Consider the following 15,193-nt stretch of genomic DNA (forward strand, 5'->3'; position numbering starts at 1 on the left):
TTAAAGTCCTCATATTATGCTTTTTGGGCTTGTTCCCTAGGGCTGTGCTCGATTGAGGAAAATCTTAGTCGACTAGCACTCATTCAATTGTACCGACTAATCGATTAGTTGATTTAATCGACAGATCTGTAAATCTGAGTTTCTCCCCAAAGAGTCATGCAAAAGCACCACTTTAATTCTTGTGTTTACCAGAGATGTGCTCGTATGTTTCTTGGAAATAAGTCATTCAGCATGAAAAAAGCATCAAACATGACTAATGGACTAAAGAAATCTAAGTTGACTAAGACCAAAACGACCGATTAGTCGACTAATCGACTAAGAGGGAGCAGCCCTATTGTTCCCTTTCCTTTATTGCGTTATATATGAACAGATGGAACAGAAGTGAGATGTCTCACTCTGTAGCTAAAACAGAGAGCTCAACACACAGGGTGAAAAGAGGAGCTGCAGCAGTGTGCAGTATGACAAAAATATGGTGTTTTTTGGAAATGAAACCATGTAAACCTATTCTGGTATAATACAACTAAATACAATTATGAACCTGAAAATGTGAGCACTTTAACAAACCATCTGGAGCTCTGCCATTACTGTTCTGTACGAAGTGGCTTAACAACATTTTAGTGTTTGACAAAATCATTTTCTACACAAGGTCCATTTAATAGTGCGGGAGCTTTTGTCGTAATCACAATATCTTCATCAGCAGCAGTTCCCAGGACTTTTAGATGTTAAAGTTTAAACATTTATGTGCACTTTAAGGACTTCTTGTCTATGTTGGCATAAAATTTGAGATTTAAAAGTTCATCTGCGTTTGCGTGACAGCGTGGCGACTCGATCAAAAGCTCCAGAGCAGCTACTAAATGGACCTCCTGATGAGATTTATTTAGTTTTCTCTCAACATGTGTGTGTAATTTCTGTTCCGTTGATCATTCTAGCGGTAAATATACTCGAATAATGCCACTGAAAGTTACAGAGGATCGTTTTTGGTTGATGATGAAGTTGTTGCATTTTGTTATTTATTGTCGGTCTTCGCTAACCCGTGATTTTCCTACAGGAACATAAGCTAGCACTGATTGAAGGTGTATAGTCTGTACTGGGACTACTGTAGTGTACTGTAGGTGGGCTTTGAAATGCATCTGCCTCATGTTACCGGATGAAAACGTTACCAGATGGAGCTATAGAAGCCTCTACTAACTTAGTTTTGCACTGTCCACTTTACAGATTCAGCAGAAACAAACAGCGCTTTAAACTAAAGGGATTTTATCATGAAGGTCAGTGCAGATTATTCAGTGTGCTGTCCCATTTCATACTGCCCTCTTTAAAGCAAATGTTTGACATTTTGGCGAAATATGTTTATTCGCTTTCTGGCAGAGAGTTAGATGAGAAGGTCGATATCACTCATGTCTGTTTGCTAAATATGAAGCTAGTTTAGTTAAACTCCGGTGGGACAATGAGGACTAACTGCTCCTCAGATCTCTGCAGGGTAAATCCAGACAGCTAGCTAGACTATCTGTCCAATCTGAGTTTTCTGTTGCACGACTAAAACTACTTTTGAACGTACACACGTTCCACCAAAACAAGTTCCTTCCCGAGGCTATTTAGCAGAGGCACCGTTGCTCTGCCCGGAGCTTAGCCCCGCCCAAGACAATTGTGATTGGTTTAAAGAAATGCCAATAAACCAGAGCACGTTTTTCTCCCACCCCAGAATGCTGTGTGGACTAACCAGACCTTCCTCCGCAGCACTGTGGAGGAAGGTCTGGCAAAGCGAGACTAAGGCAGATTAGCTTAGTTTAGCACAAAGTCTGTTAAAGGGGAAACAGCCGGTTGTCGTTTCTAAAATTCAGTTTTAATAAAAACAAGATATGAGTGAGATTTAGAGTTGCCGATTGGCTGATTGATGCCCCGTTTCCACGGCGTGGTACGGCTCTGCTCGACTCGACTCACGTTTTTGGTGCCAGTACTCTTCTGATGTCACTTGAGTCAGCGGCAGTCGGGGGCTAAGAATTAAAAGTTTGAAAATGAAAATAAAATCTAGAGGTGTGAGATAAAAAAAGAAGTGAGCTTACCAGAGTGCGATGCTAAATCTGCTGATTACAAACATCTTTCCGATCGACAAATGCGCTGTCCATGTCTTCTATAACAGACGCGATGGAGGAATCTACACATCTCAGTTCTCCAGCGGCAGCCGTCTTTGTTGTAAACAAATTCAACCCAAGCGCTCTGGTGACTGTGGTTGATTACGTTACTGGTGATCATCTGTCCACCGCCCTGACGATTTGATTGGTCCAAACAGCTCAGGTTGGAGCATAGTTGCTCCACAACGGACCAAGTCTAAATTCGGCTGGCTTCCAAGCTAGGGAAAGTCACGTCGTCTTACACGTCTCCTCAAAAGAAGAAATCCAACACACGGAAAAAGATCTCTTCTAACTCTGTCAGAAAGCAAACAGCATATTTGCCAAATTATCAAACTATTTCTTTAAATTAACTATGTAAAGCAACATGTATTTGACTTATCTTGTTCTTAAGCACAATTTTGGATCATATTGAATCTTCCAGTGTAACAGTGTATTATATAATACATGATGTGACTAACGATTGACACAAGTCTTTGTAAATACTAATCAGAGGCTTCCTTCTGATAAATGTGTGCACAGTGCCATGAGACAAAAGATAGCTTTTACGTGTACTACATTTTATTTTTCTGCCCTGTTGATAAGATTGACATTGTATAGGGAGAGGAAAAAAGCCCATTTGTATACTTTAAAACATTGTGTACTTTATAAGTGATGAGTCTAATTATAAGTGTAATGTTTTATATATGTAACTATTTCAGACACCATGTAGAAGTGGTTTTCAAAAGTATTTTACAGCTGTTGACGTGGTGTAAAATGTCACTGTTTTCTATGTACTGTATACTCAACAGTCCAATAGAAATACCAAGAAAACAAGCTTGTGCTCATGTGTGCTTTTTTTCCCACTCGAGCAGCAGCAGAAAAAGCTTTTGAGGAAACTTCTGATTTAGTGTGGCCGGGTTGGTTCAGCGGGTGGAGCTGGTGCACATCTCTCTCTCTCTCTCTCTCTCTCTCTCTCTCTCTCTCTCTCTCTCTCTCTCTCTCTCTCTCTCTCTCTCTCTCTCTCTCTCTCTCTCTCTCTCTCTCTCTCTCTCTCTCTCTCTCTCTCTCTCTCTCTCTCTCTCTCTCTCTCTCTCTCTCTCTCTCTCTCTCTCTCTCTCTCTCTCTCTCTCTCTCTCTCTCTCTCTCTCTCTCTCTCTCAAATTCAGACTACTGATGACAGTCCCCCTTAAATCCAAACACTGAACACAACAACTTTTGTGAATTTTATTAAGAAATTCAAACCATTGGACATGATAAAAACCAAGCACTACTGATGGAATAAATAAGTCAAACCAAAAATCTGTACAAGATCTAAAGTAAAATGAAATGGTCCCTAGAAAAGAAATAAAATAAACATACAGGATTTTATATCTCACTTTTTTTCTTTTCTTTGTTTTTTTAAAACACAGTTATGAGCAAACTATAAGCAATCAGCTCAATCAGGTGAAAGCTACAACATAAGTGAGATCTTCTGTTTTTAAACTGAGTGTACATAATGCTGTTTATAACGGTTAATGTCAATACAATAGCATTTTAAGTTCCAGCGCTGCTGGACTGGGAATGAGGTATATGCTAATCCATCCTCTAAACTGAGACAAATTTCTTTTTTATTATTATTATTTCTTTTCTCTCCATCCATGTGAATGCTGATTTGTTGAAATCTGATCAAGTAATTCTGCGTCATAAAGTACTTCCACTGATAGCCCCTGTTATGTCATGAAGTCATTGGTTTGCAGAGTTTCTATTGATTCCAATCCATGTTCACAAGTAAATATTAATGAAACTAAATCTTACATGTGTGAGGTTGAACATTAGAGGTCTGAATCCGCACTATATAGAGTTCAAGTAAATTGCACGGATGTGCACAAAAACCGAGAGCTTGATGCCACACGTGAATAGATTTAGCCAAAAGACAGCACCTTGAAGGAGGATTAGAACCAATGCTTCAGCTAAAAGACTGGACCCCTCTGCCAAAGATAAGTAGTGACACAGAGATGAGAAGTGATTAAATACAAGTCATGATGGCGGACCAGACGGGAAAACCAGTTCCCTGTAACTGGTCCGTTCCTACTTTAGAGGGAGGGGGGGAAAAAAATAATATGCCCCCTGAAGTCGACACAGACCAGCGGCCGGGAACTCTGAATTATGAGGTTTGCAAATGTTAAAATGTTCAGAAGATAAAACTAAAAGTTATTCTGGGTAGTGTTCAAATTCCAGTAGACAACTGTTTGTTAAAAGGGAGAGTTCCACATTTTTAGGGGAAAAAAACCCAAAACTTGATACAGTTTTCATGTCCGTACAGAAAATCTGAAGCTACAGCCAGGTGTGGTTAGCTTAGCTTAGCATCAAGCCGGGAAAACAGCAGGAAACGGCTAACCCGGTTCTCACTAATTAGCACGTTATATATCTTATTTAATGTTGCTCCGGTCCAAGAAAAAAATCCAGCACATAACCATGTAAAAAGACGAAATATTTCTCTTTTTTTTAATTAAGCAACGTGTTAATAAGTGAGCTAAATCCCCCTACCAAAACCTGTACAATATTAAATCTAATCCGTATACAAACAGAAGTCTAAAAACAATTAGTAGCCGTTTTATGTCTTTATGCTATGCTAAATTAAGCTAACCGTCTCCTGGCTCCAGCTTCGTATTCAACGTACAGACACGAGATCCATCCGCTCAGCTAACTCTCGTTAAGAGAGTAAATAGTTCCCAAAATGTCAAACAATTCCTTCGAATAAAAACAAGTGTTGTAGTTGAATATACATATTGGAAAAAGACTAATTAGTGATGATTATAAGGCATAAAAAAAAACAATAAAAAAAAAAAAAAATAATAACATGGCACCAAAATTGTAATCCAAAACCGGCTTGACCTAAAAACGTGTATTTAATCGTGGCAACTCAAGGCACACCTTCATGATCTACGCTAGCTACGCCCCCGTCTTCACTACTTATCCAAGAGTTCATCTTGACCAGTACCATCTTCTTCTTAGTCTACAAAACCACAAACTAACTCACTTTAAAATAAAAATAAAAAAACGACAACAACATGTGAATGGAGAACTTTTCATGGATAGAGAAAAAAGACTTCACTACAGCAGCAAATCTATCTGTGATCGATTGTGACATACCATAACAGTGCATTGACCCTCCTGAGAAAAAAACCCTAAACGTTTCCTAAACAAATATAGAACATTAGTCTAACAGGAGGCGGATCGGGAGGATTGAAGTGACGTGGTCTTAGGGTGGAGGTCCCCCCCCCCCAGCGGCCGCTGGTCTGAGACCAGGTTAGCCTCTTTCGAGCTAAACCGTTAGCAGTAAAACAGTCTCAGAGCAGCGCCCGGTGATCAACCTCGTCCTAATCTCAGATCCCCAGTGTTAACTCTTTTTAGTCACAGATGCAGGTCAGTGTTTGTCGCCTGGCGGTGGGTGGGGGGGGGGGGGCCTCGGCGGACGGCGCCACCCCTGGTCACGGAGGGGGATTGCAGCCCGGGTTCAGAGCTTCTCTTGGCATTCGTGAAAAAAAGTGTAAGAACTGGAAGGAAGCACAGAGGGGACCAGTGAATAGAGGTAATATCCATTCTCCCTCTGTGGCAGAGGAGTGTTAGGGCAAAGGTGGCAAACTGGGGGGGGGGGGCGTCCATCCTCCCTTTGGTATTGAGAAGGGAGGTGGGGGGTAGTGAGAGGAGAGCCGGTGCATCCATTAGCCCTACATTATCTAGAGTTAATGGAGGGAGGGAGGGAGGGGAAGGGAGGAGAGGAATGACTCAGCCCCAAACATTTAACTCTCTTCAAAGTCCTGAGACGAGGACTCCGATTTGCTTTTCTTGCTGGGCGGGGCCTCCTCCTCTAGGTCCTGCAAGGAAACATTAACACATGGGAAATAGTCTTTACAAATCACATGCACTTCATTTATGTGGAAAACGAGTGAGCGGTATGTAGAAGCTTTTAAACTTTTAAAAGCTAACAAGGATGTTGAGATTTTCAACACAAATTATCTGCCGAGTTCATCAAGTTCAATTTAAGACTTTTTAAAAACACCTTTTTAATCCCACATAAAATCCAATTTGAATACACATTAACTGTGATATTGTTCAACATATGCCGATTTTTTTTTTTAAGTTAACGACAACTTAGATGACAACATAGATGTCATTTAGTTTTTTGGGGTTGTATTTCACTGTTTGAGTTTGTTGCCATTTCTTGTTCCACTGATACTGCGTGATTTTAATTCTAATGTTTTTCTGAACCAAACGAAGACCTTTTAATAACATTTAAGGTTACAACCCCCCCTTAAGGTTCCCCCCCTGTGAATTGGCTGAACTGATCGTTATCGGTTAAATATTCACAACTTGGACAACCAAAACTAATCGGTCGTGGGTCTCGTTCCGAGGCGCGATCCTACCTGAGTGGCTTTGCTGTCTGTGGAGTCCTTGTCCCCTGAGGACAGGCTGTCTCTCTTGGCACTTTGTCCTCTCTCGGAGGTCTCTGACGAAGGTGTGGTCTTACCTGAGGACAATAAGACATCACCAAATCAGAACAGGAGCACATTTCTTCACCTGGCAGTAAACACAGAGGAGGACCGAACTGTGACCACGACAGACAATGTGCTGTCGCCGCTGACAGACTTTTGTTTTCTGACCCTTTAATGACACCGTGTGGCGGTGGGAAGGAACTGCAGTTATTTCACCCAGCTCAGACTTCAGTGTAAAGCGTGATTTGTGCTTGTGTGTAAAATCTACGATGTGCACCTCTCTGGTCTGTAACTACACGTCATTCAGCCGTGGCTTGGTAGCGTTGCATTTCCCCCCCCGACTCATGTCCTGGTTCTCCTTCTCCATAAACAACATGAGATCAAGGAGAGGTTCAACTTCTCCTGCTCCAGATCTCCCACCGTGGTCAGAAAGAACAGGGGAGACTCTTTGTTCCTCTCACTAGGACTCTAGAGTCGCTACTCGCTCCGAAGATAATCACCTTCTCTCTCTCACTTTCTTCCTCGCTCTAACACACACAGGCTACGGCGAAAGCTCTGCGTGGAGCCTCCGCAGAACTGTAAATTTAGCTTAACCAATGAAGGAACTAACTAAAGGCTGATTTATGGCTCTGCGAAGGCTCCACGCAGAGCTTTCACCGAAGCCTACGTAAGTGGCCTGAAGTTTATAATTGTGCGTTGGTGTGTGTGTGTCCGTCGCTTTAATATCATGGCCAGCATGTGTGTGTGTGTGTGTGTGCGTGGGGAGCGTGTGGTAGAGCGAGTGAGGGAGTGACTGTGATTAGTGTCAAGTGTCTCCCCTGTGCTTTCTGACCATGGTCGGAAATGTGTAGCCAGTTATTGATTCTCCTTGATTTCATGTTGTTTATGGAGAAAAAGAATGAGGAAATGAGTCGGGGGTACATGCAAAACTACCAAGCCACGGCTAAAGTTAAATTTCTCGAGAGGTGCACGTCAGGCTACGGCGTAGGGTCGCCTTGTCCCCACGTACCTACGTACAGACGTACCCACGGCGTCCGATTTATCGCAGAAGCATAAAATCGGCCTTAAGAAAGAAACTAAATCAAAAGATCAAACTGGATACAAATACAATTTCAACTCCGATCCTGAAGCAATTAGTACTTAAAAACAATCTGAGAATTGACAATCTACCTTAAAAACTTGTTTCATGATTTATTTGTTATACTGTGTTTACTATTTTAACGCACAAGAGACGATAATTGAGCCTTTACGTTAATTTGACAGCATTCGGTTCGGGCTCGTGCCACGTTACAAGTGTTACGGAAATGTTGGCAGATTCCAAGCCAGTAAGACTGCTGCCTATCCAGACATGGGACAGATTAATAAAAAAGAGCTCCACGTCTGAAAGGGGCTTTTGAGGGAAGACAGAGAAGCTGTTGAAGTTGTATTTAACTATGAGGAAGCAGTCTTTGTTTTTTTTCCTCTCTTCTTTGTGTGATGTCGGTGGTTCTGACGTTACAAGACAGAGACAAGATTAGGGCGGGAAAAACTAAAACAGGAAATGGCTCTATCTGATCAGCGAGCTGTCCGCTGAGTTATGGTGCGTTCTTTTGTCCACCGAAGTCAATTTTACGAGTCGTTTTCCGGAGTTACGAACCGGAAGTTGCAAAAAGAACGCGCCCCGAGTCGTATATATACGACTCGTCAAGTCGTCTGAACTCAGAGGACCCCGAGTTCACTTTCAAAGATGGCTACGTCGTGCATCACACGTAGTAAACATTGTGGTTTTCTACAATTTTAAGCACTTTTGTCCTTGTTGTAACCAAATGAAGAAGTGGTACACATAGTGCTGTATACTGCTACCTATAGGCATGTCTCTACAGTCTTATTAGGAGTTAAACATAGTGCTGTATACTGCTACCTATAGACATGTCTCTACAGTCTTATTAGGAGTTAAACATAGTGCTGTATACTGCTACCTATAGACATGTTGCTACAGTCTTATTAGGAGTTAAACATAGTGCTGTATACTGCTACCTATAGACATGTTGCTACAGTCTTATTAGGAGTTAAATATCGCCTGATTAGTTATTTTGTAGCTTGTGCAGCTGAAATTGACTAGAGACACTCGGTTGCTATATGACCACAATGGCTTTAAGCCGAGTCTTGAGCAGAAAGCAGAGCAGTAGCCTAACGTTAACGTTAATCAAAACGTGATTTTCATGTATCAAACTGATATTTGTGTAATATGTCAATAACTGGGTGAATAGAATCCTAAACGTTACTAAAAATGTTACAAAAATCCATCTTTTCTCCGACTCGTAGTATCGTGTGACAAAAAGAAAACAACAACCCCGCGGTTATTCGTTTTTCGACATGGATGTGACGTCACACTCGAGCTACTAGTCGCCATTACAAGACAAAAAGAACGCACCTTTAGAGAGGACAACAGGGAGGAGAGCTTTGGTGATGCTGTGTCTGTGTGTGTGTGTGTGTGTGTGTGTGTCTGACCCCTCTTGCTGTCCGGGCTCTGGTCGCTCTTGGCCTCGCTGCTCTCGCGGTGAGACGTGGCGGCGGGCTCTGGGGCCGGGCTGGTGCTACAACTGTTTTCCTGTTTCACCGGGGACGAGTCAGCGATGGAGCTCTGGTTGCTGTTGTCGTCTAGAGAAGGAGTTCAGTTGGTTTTTTTGTCATTGTGGGATTGTCAAACATTGATCTCATACACAAAACAAACCTCTGTTTTTAAATCGTTTTGTATTCCATTACATGAGTTTGTGGGACATTAGTGCGGAATTTTTCATAGAAGACGCATAAAAACCCTCACGTCTGGGTACAAATTCCTCAAAAATGTATATTCCCTGTTGGGTGATAACAGGGTCTCTGCAGGTTTCAGAAATCCACATTTAACACTTTTAAATGCAACATCTTACGGTATTTCTTAATGAAGGATGTGGTGCTTTTGCATGACTCTTTGCGGAGAAACTCAGATTTACAGATCTGTCGATTAAATCAACTAATCGATACAATTGAATGAGTGTTAGTCGACTAACAACTTCTTCAAAATCGAGCACAGCCCTAATTATTACCTTCCCTGAATGATTCCTCTCCCTGTAGATGGTCTAAAATACAAGTCTGGTGTTATTCTATACCTTCCTCACTGTCAACAAATCCCACGAAAAGACCAAAGACCAGTGAATGTATCTTATAACAAGTAGTGAGTGTGAGTGCGTGTGCGAGTGTTTGTGTGTGTGTGTGTGTGTGTGTGCGCGTGATTATGTGATTGTGTGTGTGAGGGTGTGTGTGTTTCACAGCCAGATGTCTATTTACTACTATTAGTTTGATAGAAACTAATGACTGAAATCAGCAATAACTGAGCCTTAAAATATACACAACTATAAATTTGTGTTTTTAAAAGATGTATGTCTTCAGTAGGAACCAATGGGCTTGTGGCGGAGAGTCTCAGAAAGAGTAGAGAGGTCCGAAAGAGTCGATTTGACATTAGGAAATATACATAACATCGCCCGTCGTGTCCTTTGAGGCTCTTGGTACGCACCATGCATGTCCATCATCCCTGGAGAGGAGCTGTTCTCTGGAGTCGTCAACTCGGAGCCGTATTTCTCATCTTTACCCTTCTTCTTATTTTTGTTCTTCTACAATGAGAGGAAAAAGTACAACGTTCAAACAAAACGTTTAACATGTAATGCTGGGATGTACGAACCGACAAAATCAAAAACGGTGGAGTGTAGAAAGTGTCATGGGGGGGAAAAAAAAAGAAAGATTAGTTTGCCTTTGAAATTAAAGGCCAGAGCGTTTCTTTTTGTCTTCAGCATTTCATATAAAGCTAGGGCTGGGCGATATGGAGAAAATCAAAAATCACGATATTTTAGACCAAATACCTCGATATCAATACAGCAACAATATTGTAGGGTTGACTATTGGTGCTTTCACAAAATATTTACACAATGAGATTTTTGATAAATAAGCATCAGTAATGTGGATATAATGACTAAGTGGGTAAAGGCAAATAATAGAACAGCTACAACAGTCTGGTAAGTTCAGAGCATTACATCACTTTACTGTAACGCAGCCTTTAAAACCAGGATAATACAACACTTATGTCATATTACGATATCCAAAATCTAAGACGATATCTGGTCTCATATCACGATATCGATATAATATCCATATATTGCCCAGCTCTATATAAAGCACCTGTTAAAAAAACATTAGGTTACATGGTGTGTTTTTGGGGTTTACTGTTAACATTTAACTTAAAGAGGCTGAACTCACGTCGTCTGATTTGGGCTCCGTCACTGGCACCCACTTGTAGATGCGAAGGGACGTGTCTCCAACAGTCACCCATTTCTTCTCCCTGTGAAGGAGCGAAAAAACAAGCTGACTCAACGGCTCAGAGTCCCCAAACAGCGTAGACACTGTGAAGCAGCTCCCTGGCACAAACAACTGTAGTAATTCTATGAATGATGCTGTCTAAATACTAAGAAAAAAACAAGGCTATTAAAGCTATACAAGTTTGAAAAGGGTACTGCAACCAATTTACTATTTAGTCTTAAGAATGTCAGACAATAGTTAAAAATTGCCATCTCAATTTCCCAGAGCCAATTATTACAGCGTGAAATTAACCGTTTCTTCCCCCCCACCCGACAAACAGCCCAAAGATATTAAAAGTTTTAAATTATTTTATTTTTTAAACAGAAGAACTGCAAATTATCCTTATTTTAGAGGCTGGAGCAGCTAAGAAATTGGCAATTCTGCTAAATAAATGACTTAATATCTGCGTGTGAATGGAAATATTGTTATTAACACAGCAGGGAACATATGATGTCAACAGTAAAAAATAAATAAATAAAGACAAAAATCACTACTGAATCCCAAAGGCTCGTTATGTCTCTCAATACAATCACACTGCAGCAGAGCCAATACGTTTAAAGACCTCATCTTGGGCTTTAGGAATGTTTCCTGACAGGTTAAAAACCAAATTGAGTAATTGAGTAGATCATAGGGGCATTATATGATTATGAAAATAATTGTTAGCTGCAGCCCTATTACATGTTAGAAATTTGTAAAGAAATGTCAGTCACGATTTCCCAAAGCTTAATTTAACAGGTTTGTCTTATTTTGTCCTGGTATTTTGGCTTCACTATCACATAGTTGCCGATTATAATTTTTTATGTTGATCTAATAATCAATGAATCAACTTACTGCTCAACTGATTGATCAATTGTTTGGTCAATAGAATTTAGGAAAGGTAAGTATTCTGTTACTTAAGTTTAAGTTAAAGTTAAATATTATCTAAGTGTATTTTAAGTATCAAAAGTATTCATGAATCAGTGAAATCCTCTTGAATATAATATTGTATCACTGCTATATCAGTGTGAAAGTAGCATTTAGTCGGTTGGGATAAGGCAAAAAACACTTTATATTTCATATATAACGTTATTCATTAAATATTTATATTTTTCAATGTATTTGTGTAATCTGAAAAGAAACTAACGTTACAGCTGTTAAATGTAGTAGAGTAAAGATTACAACATTTTGCTCTGAAAAATGAAGTTTAGGTATAAAGTAGTATGAAACGGAAATACTCAAGAAAAGTAAAATTATTTTAAAACTGACAGTACTTGAGTAACAATGTACAAGTCCGTGTAACATGAAGTAACTTTCTGTTACAGCAACAGAAAACAAAAACACCCGAAATAAATAATTAAAATTATTATTTTTTTTTAAATGGTACATTTGTAGTTTAATATTCAGTATCACAATAGGTTTTCTTTTTAATAATAAAAAAAAAGATGAAAAGAAACCCGTTAAATTAACGTGATTTTGAAACCACCAACTTCTACTACTTCGACCTGGGGACGTTTGATTAAACTACCTCAATAAAAGAAAAGAAAAAAAACCACACACACCACATCAATTCTGCCACCGGGCGGGGTTACACATCTAAATGACACAAAACCAATACACTCCCGACATAAATGCATGTATATTTGAACAGTTATGTGTGAATAAAAGTGTCCTTGTGTAAACGTTTGGACTGAGCCACTACGTGTTCAGCCATGCACTGCTGTTAGCCTACTTCCCTCTCCCAACCCCCACCGTGCCTCCTTCTCTACCAGACCCAAAGGGTGACTCAAAGCGCTTAATTTAAAACTCCAGACGGACTAAACTACTCCGACTCAAGAGCGCCGTCGTCAAATTGTTTCCAAGTCAACAGTTATCGGAGGTTTTCGGTCCGAAAAAAACACCACAAGCCGGAGCGTCAAGCTCAAACAGCAATGGCTTCATGTGACTGCATCGAAATGGCTTCTGGGGTTTGCCGTGAAGAGAAAACGAGAACATGTTGTATGTCTGATAGAAAAGCAGCCAGACGGCGACGGACGGGCGCAGGCGGTGCACGGCACTAGTGCGCCCCGGTGCACCTGAGCTGCAAGTACATCTGCCGTGAATCCCCGTTCAAAAATCATCCCTTTTCTTTCAATTTCATCACTCACTCCGTCTCCTTCCCTCTCCTCCCCCAACAAGCCGAAGCCTTTCTCGTGTTAGATAACGAAGCACGCTTTTTTTCCCCCTTCCTTTTCCCTCTTACCATTTTCGTACTTTCTCAATAGCGGCCATAACCCTTTTGATGTCATCTTTCGCCCTGCTCCGGGTCTCAGCTCGGACTGACCTGCCCGACATTGCCGCGGTGGGTATAATATTTTTAAAGCTCGCCGGCAGTTCAGACACAATGCAAACAGTAGAGCGCACAGAGAAGCTACTGCGCATGCGCGGGCTGATAGAGCAGAGAGAGCGAGAGAGAGAGGGGAAGGGAAGGGGGGTTGCTGGCTGCAGCTGCACTATGAAGACAGATCTGTCTCCCTGCTGTGTGTGTGTGTGTGTGTGTGTGTGTGTGTGTGTGTGTGTGTGTGTGTGTGTGTGTGTGTGTGTGTGTGCGCGTGTGTGTGTGCGCGCGCGCGCGCGCGGGAGAACAAAGAGGCTGCCGCCAACTAAAAGAACTCAAAACTACTAGAAGTTTGGCTTTAAACTTGGGGATCTGTCAGCTGATGTAGAGAAGTGGTGGAGGAAGTACTCCGATCTAAATACTGTAAGAAGTAAAAGTCCTGCAGTGGTGGAGGAAGTACTCCGATCTAAATACTTAAGATGCAATACTAGGCCTACTGTGGAAAATGCTGTATGAAGTAAAAGTCCTGCAGTGGCGGAGGAAGTATTCAGATATTTTACTTAAGTAAAAGTACTCATAGGCATACCACATTGTAAAAAGTAAAAAGTTCTTCATTGTAAATGTAATTTATTTAAATGTATGTATAAGTATAATAGGTTTAGAATAGTATTTGTTCTGTAGGGACTGTTCTATTGTATATTATATCATTAGATTATTATTATTCATGTAAGAACAGGACTTTACTGTTTGAGTTGGTTGAGCTGGAGCTCATTTTTAACTATTATCTGGTGATTTCTTTTCATTCTGGATTAATCCGCTGATTATTTTCTCCATTAATCAATTGATCGTTTGGTTTGAAAAAATAGAGAAAAATGGCCCAGAGTCCAAAGTGAAACCTTGAAATTACAATTAATAAAAATATCAAAAGGCGTTTCAGGTACTAATGATTGTTGGGTAGTTTAATTCATAACAATATATCATATTTTATAAGTTCTTCATATGTTTTGTATGAAGAAATCTTAAAGTAGTTCTGAAAAGTAGGAGGCCTAACTAAATGTAGTGGAGTAAAAGTGTGCAGTATTTCCCCGTATAACCTTGAAGGAGATCACAAGAGGAATTGTAGAATTTGCTAAATGAATTACGGGATGGGAAACATGCAGTAGTGGACGAAGTATTCAGATCCTTTACTTCAGTAAAAGTACAAATACCACACTGTAAAAATACTCTGTAACAAGTAAAAGTCTTGCATTGAAAATACTACTTAAGTAAAAGTATGTAAGTATCAGGAATATGTACTTCAAGTATTAAAAGTACTCAATGCAGAGAAATCCTCACATTTTAGAAAACAGAAACGATGTAAACAGTTGTGTCAATCAACTAAGTGTCTAATCATTTCAGCTGGACTTGAAGGCCAATATATTTTTGGGTAGTTTAATTTATAATAAAACATCATATTTTATAAACTACTATGTGTTTTGTGTGCAAATCTGAATTTGTAAAGTAACGCAAGCTGTAACAGATGAATGTAGTGGAGTAAAAAGTACAATATTTCTCTCTGAGATGTAGCGGAGTAGAAGTAGAAAGTGGCATGAAAAGAAAAGGCTCCAGTAAAGTACAAGTACCTTTAAATGTACTTAAATACAGTTCATGAGTAAATGTACTTGGTTACATTCCACTGCTGGAAACATGTAATCCAAACATAGTTTTATAAACAAATAAAAAGGTTTCTGCCTCTCTTTAAATGTCGGTATGATTATTTGTAATGCACCACAGTCAAAGTCTTCCCTTGAACAGCACATGTCAATTACGAGGTTCTTATCTCTACAAAAACAGCCAGATTTCAGTCAAATAAACATTCGTTTAAATATTCAAGGTTCTCAGAGGATGAACCCTAACATTCATGGTGACCCCTGGCCTTTCTATCGACTGCCAACGTGACCAAATCTCAC

The 15,193-nt window shown here is 40.3% G+C and overlaps 1 protein-coding gene across 1 annotated transcript; it reads right to left on the minus strand.

The window, feature by feature from the left end:
* Window positions 1-5,740: 5,740 nt before the first annotated feature.
* On the minus strand, window positions 5,741-13,377 carry bcl7a (BAF chromatin remodeling complex subunit BCL7A). The gene is made up of 6 exons (XM_028601546.1): window positions 13,170-13,377; window positions 10,853-10,934; window positions 10,116-10,212; window positions 9,074-9,223; window positions 6,515-6,618; window positions 5,741-5,965 (listed from the first exon to the last, which is right to left on the minus strand). Exons 1-6 carry the CDS (start codon window positions 13,346-13,348, stop codon window positions 5,891-5,893), a joined length of 687 nt encoding a protein of 228 aa, XP_028457347.1. The 5' UTR covers window positions 13,349-13,377; the 3' UTR covers window positions 5,741-5,890.
* Window positions 13,378-15,193: the final 1,816 nt, after the last annotated feature.

This window comes from Perca flavescens, chromosome 16 (genome assembly GCF_004354835.1).
Source record: "Perca flavescens isolate YP-PL-M2 chromosome 16, PFLA_1.0, whole genome shotgun sequence".
Lineage (NCBI taxonomy): Eukaryota > Metazoa > Chordata > Actinopteri > Perciformes > Percidae > Perca > Perca flavescens.

Coding starts and splice junctions, on each gene's coding strand:
- bcl7a (XM_028601546.1), bottom strand. CDS start 13,348: ATGCGCAGTAGCTTCTCTGTGCGCTCTACTGTTTGCATTGTGTCTGAA. Junction 10,935..13,169: donor ATTGAGAAAGTACGAAAATG/GTAAGAGGGAAA, acceptor GCTCCTTCACAG/GGAGAAGAAATGGGTGACTG. Junction 6,619..9,073: donor GAGCCCGGACAGCAAGAGGG/GTCAGACACACA, acceptor TATTGTCCTCAG/GTAAGACCACACCTTCGTCA.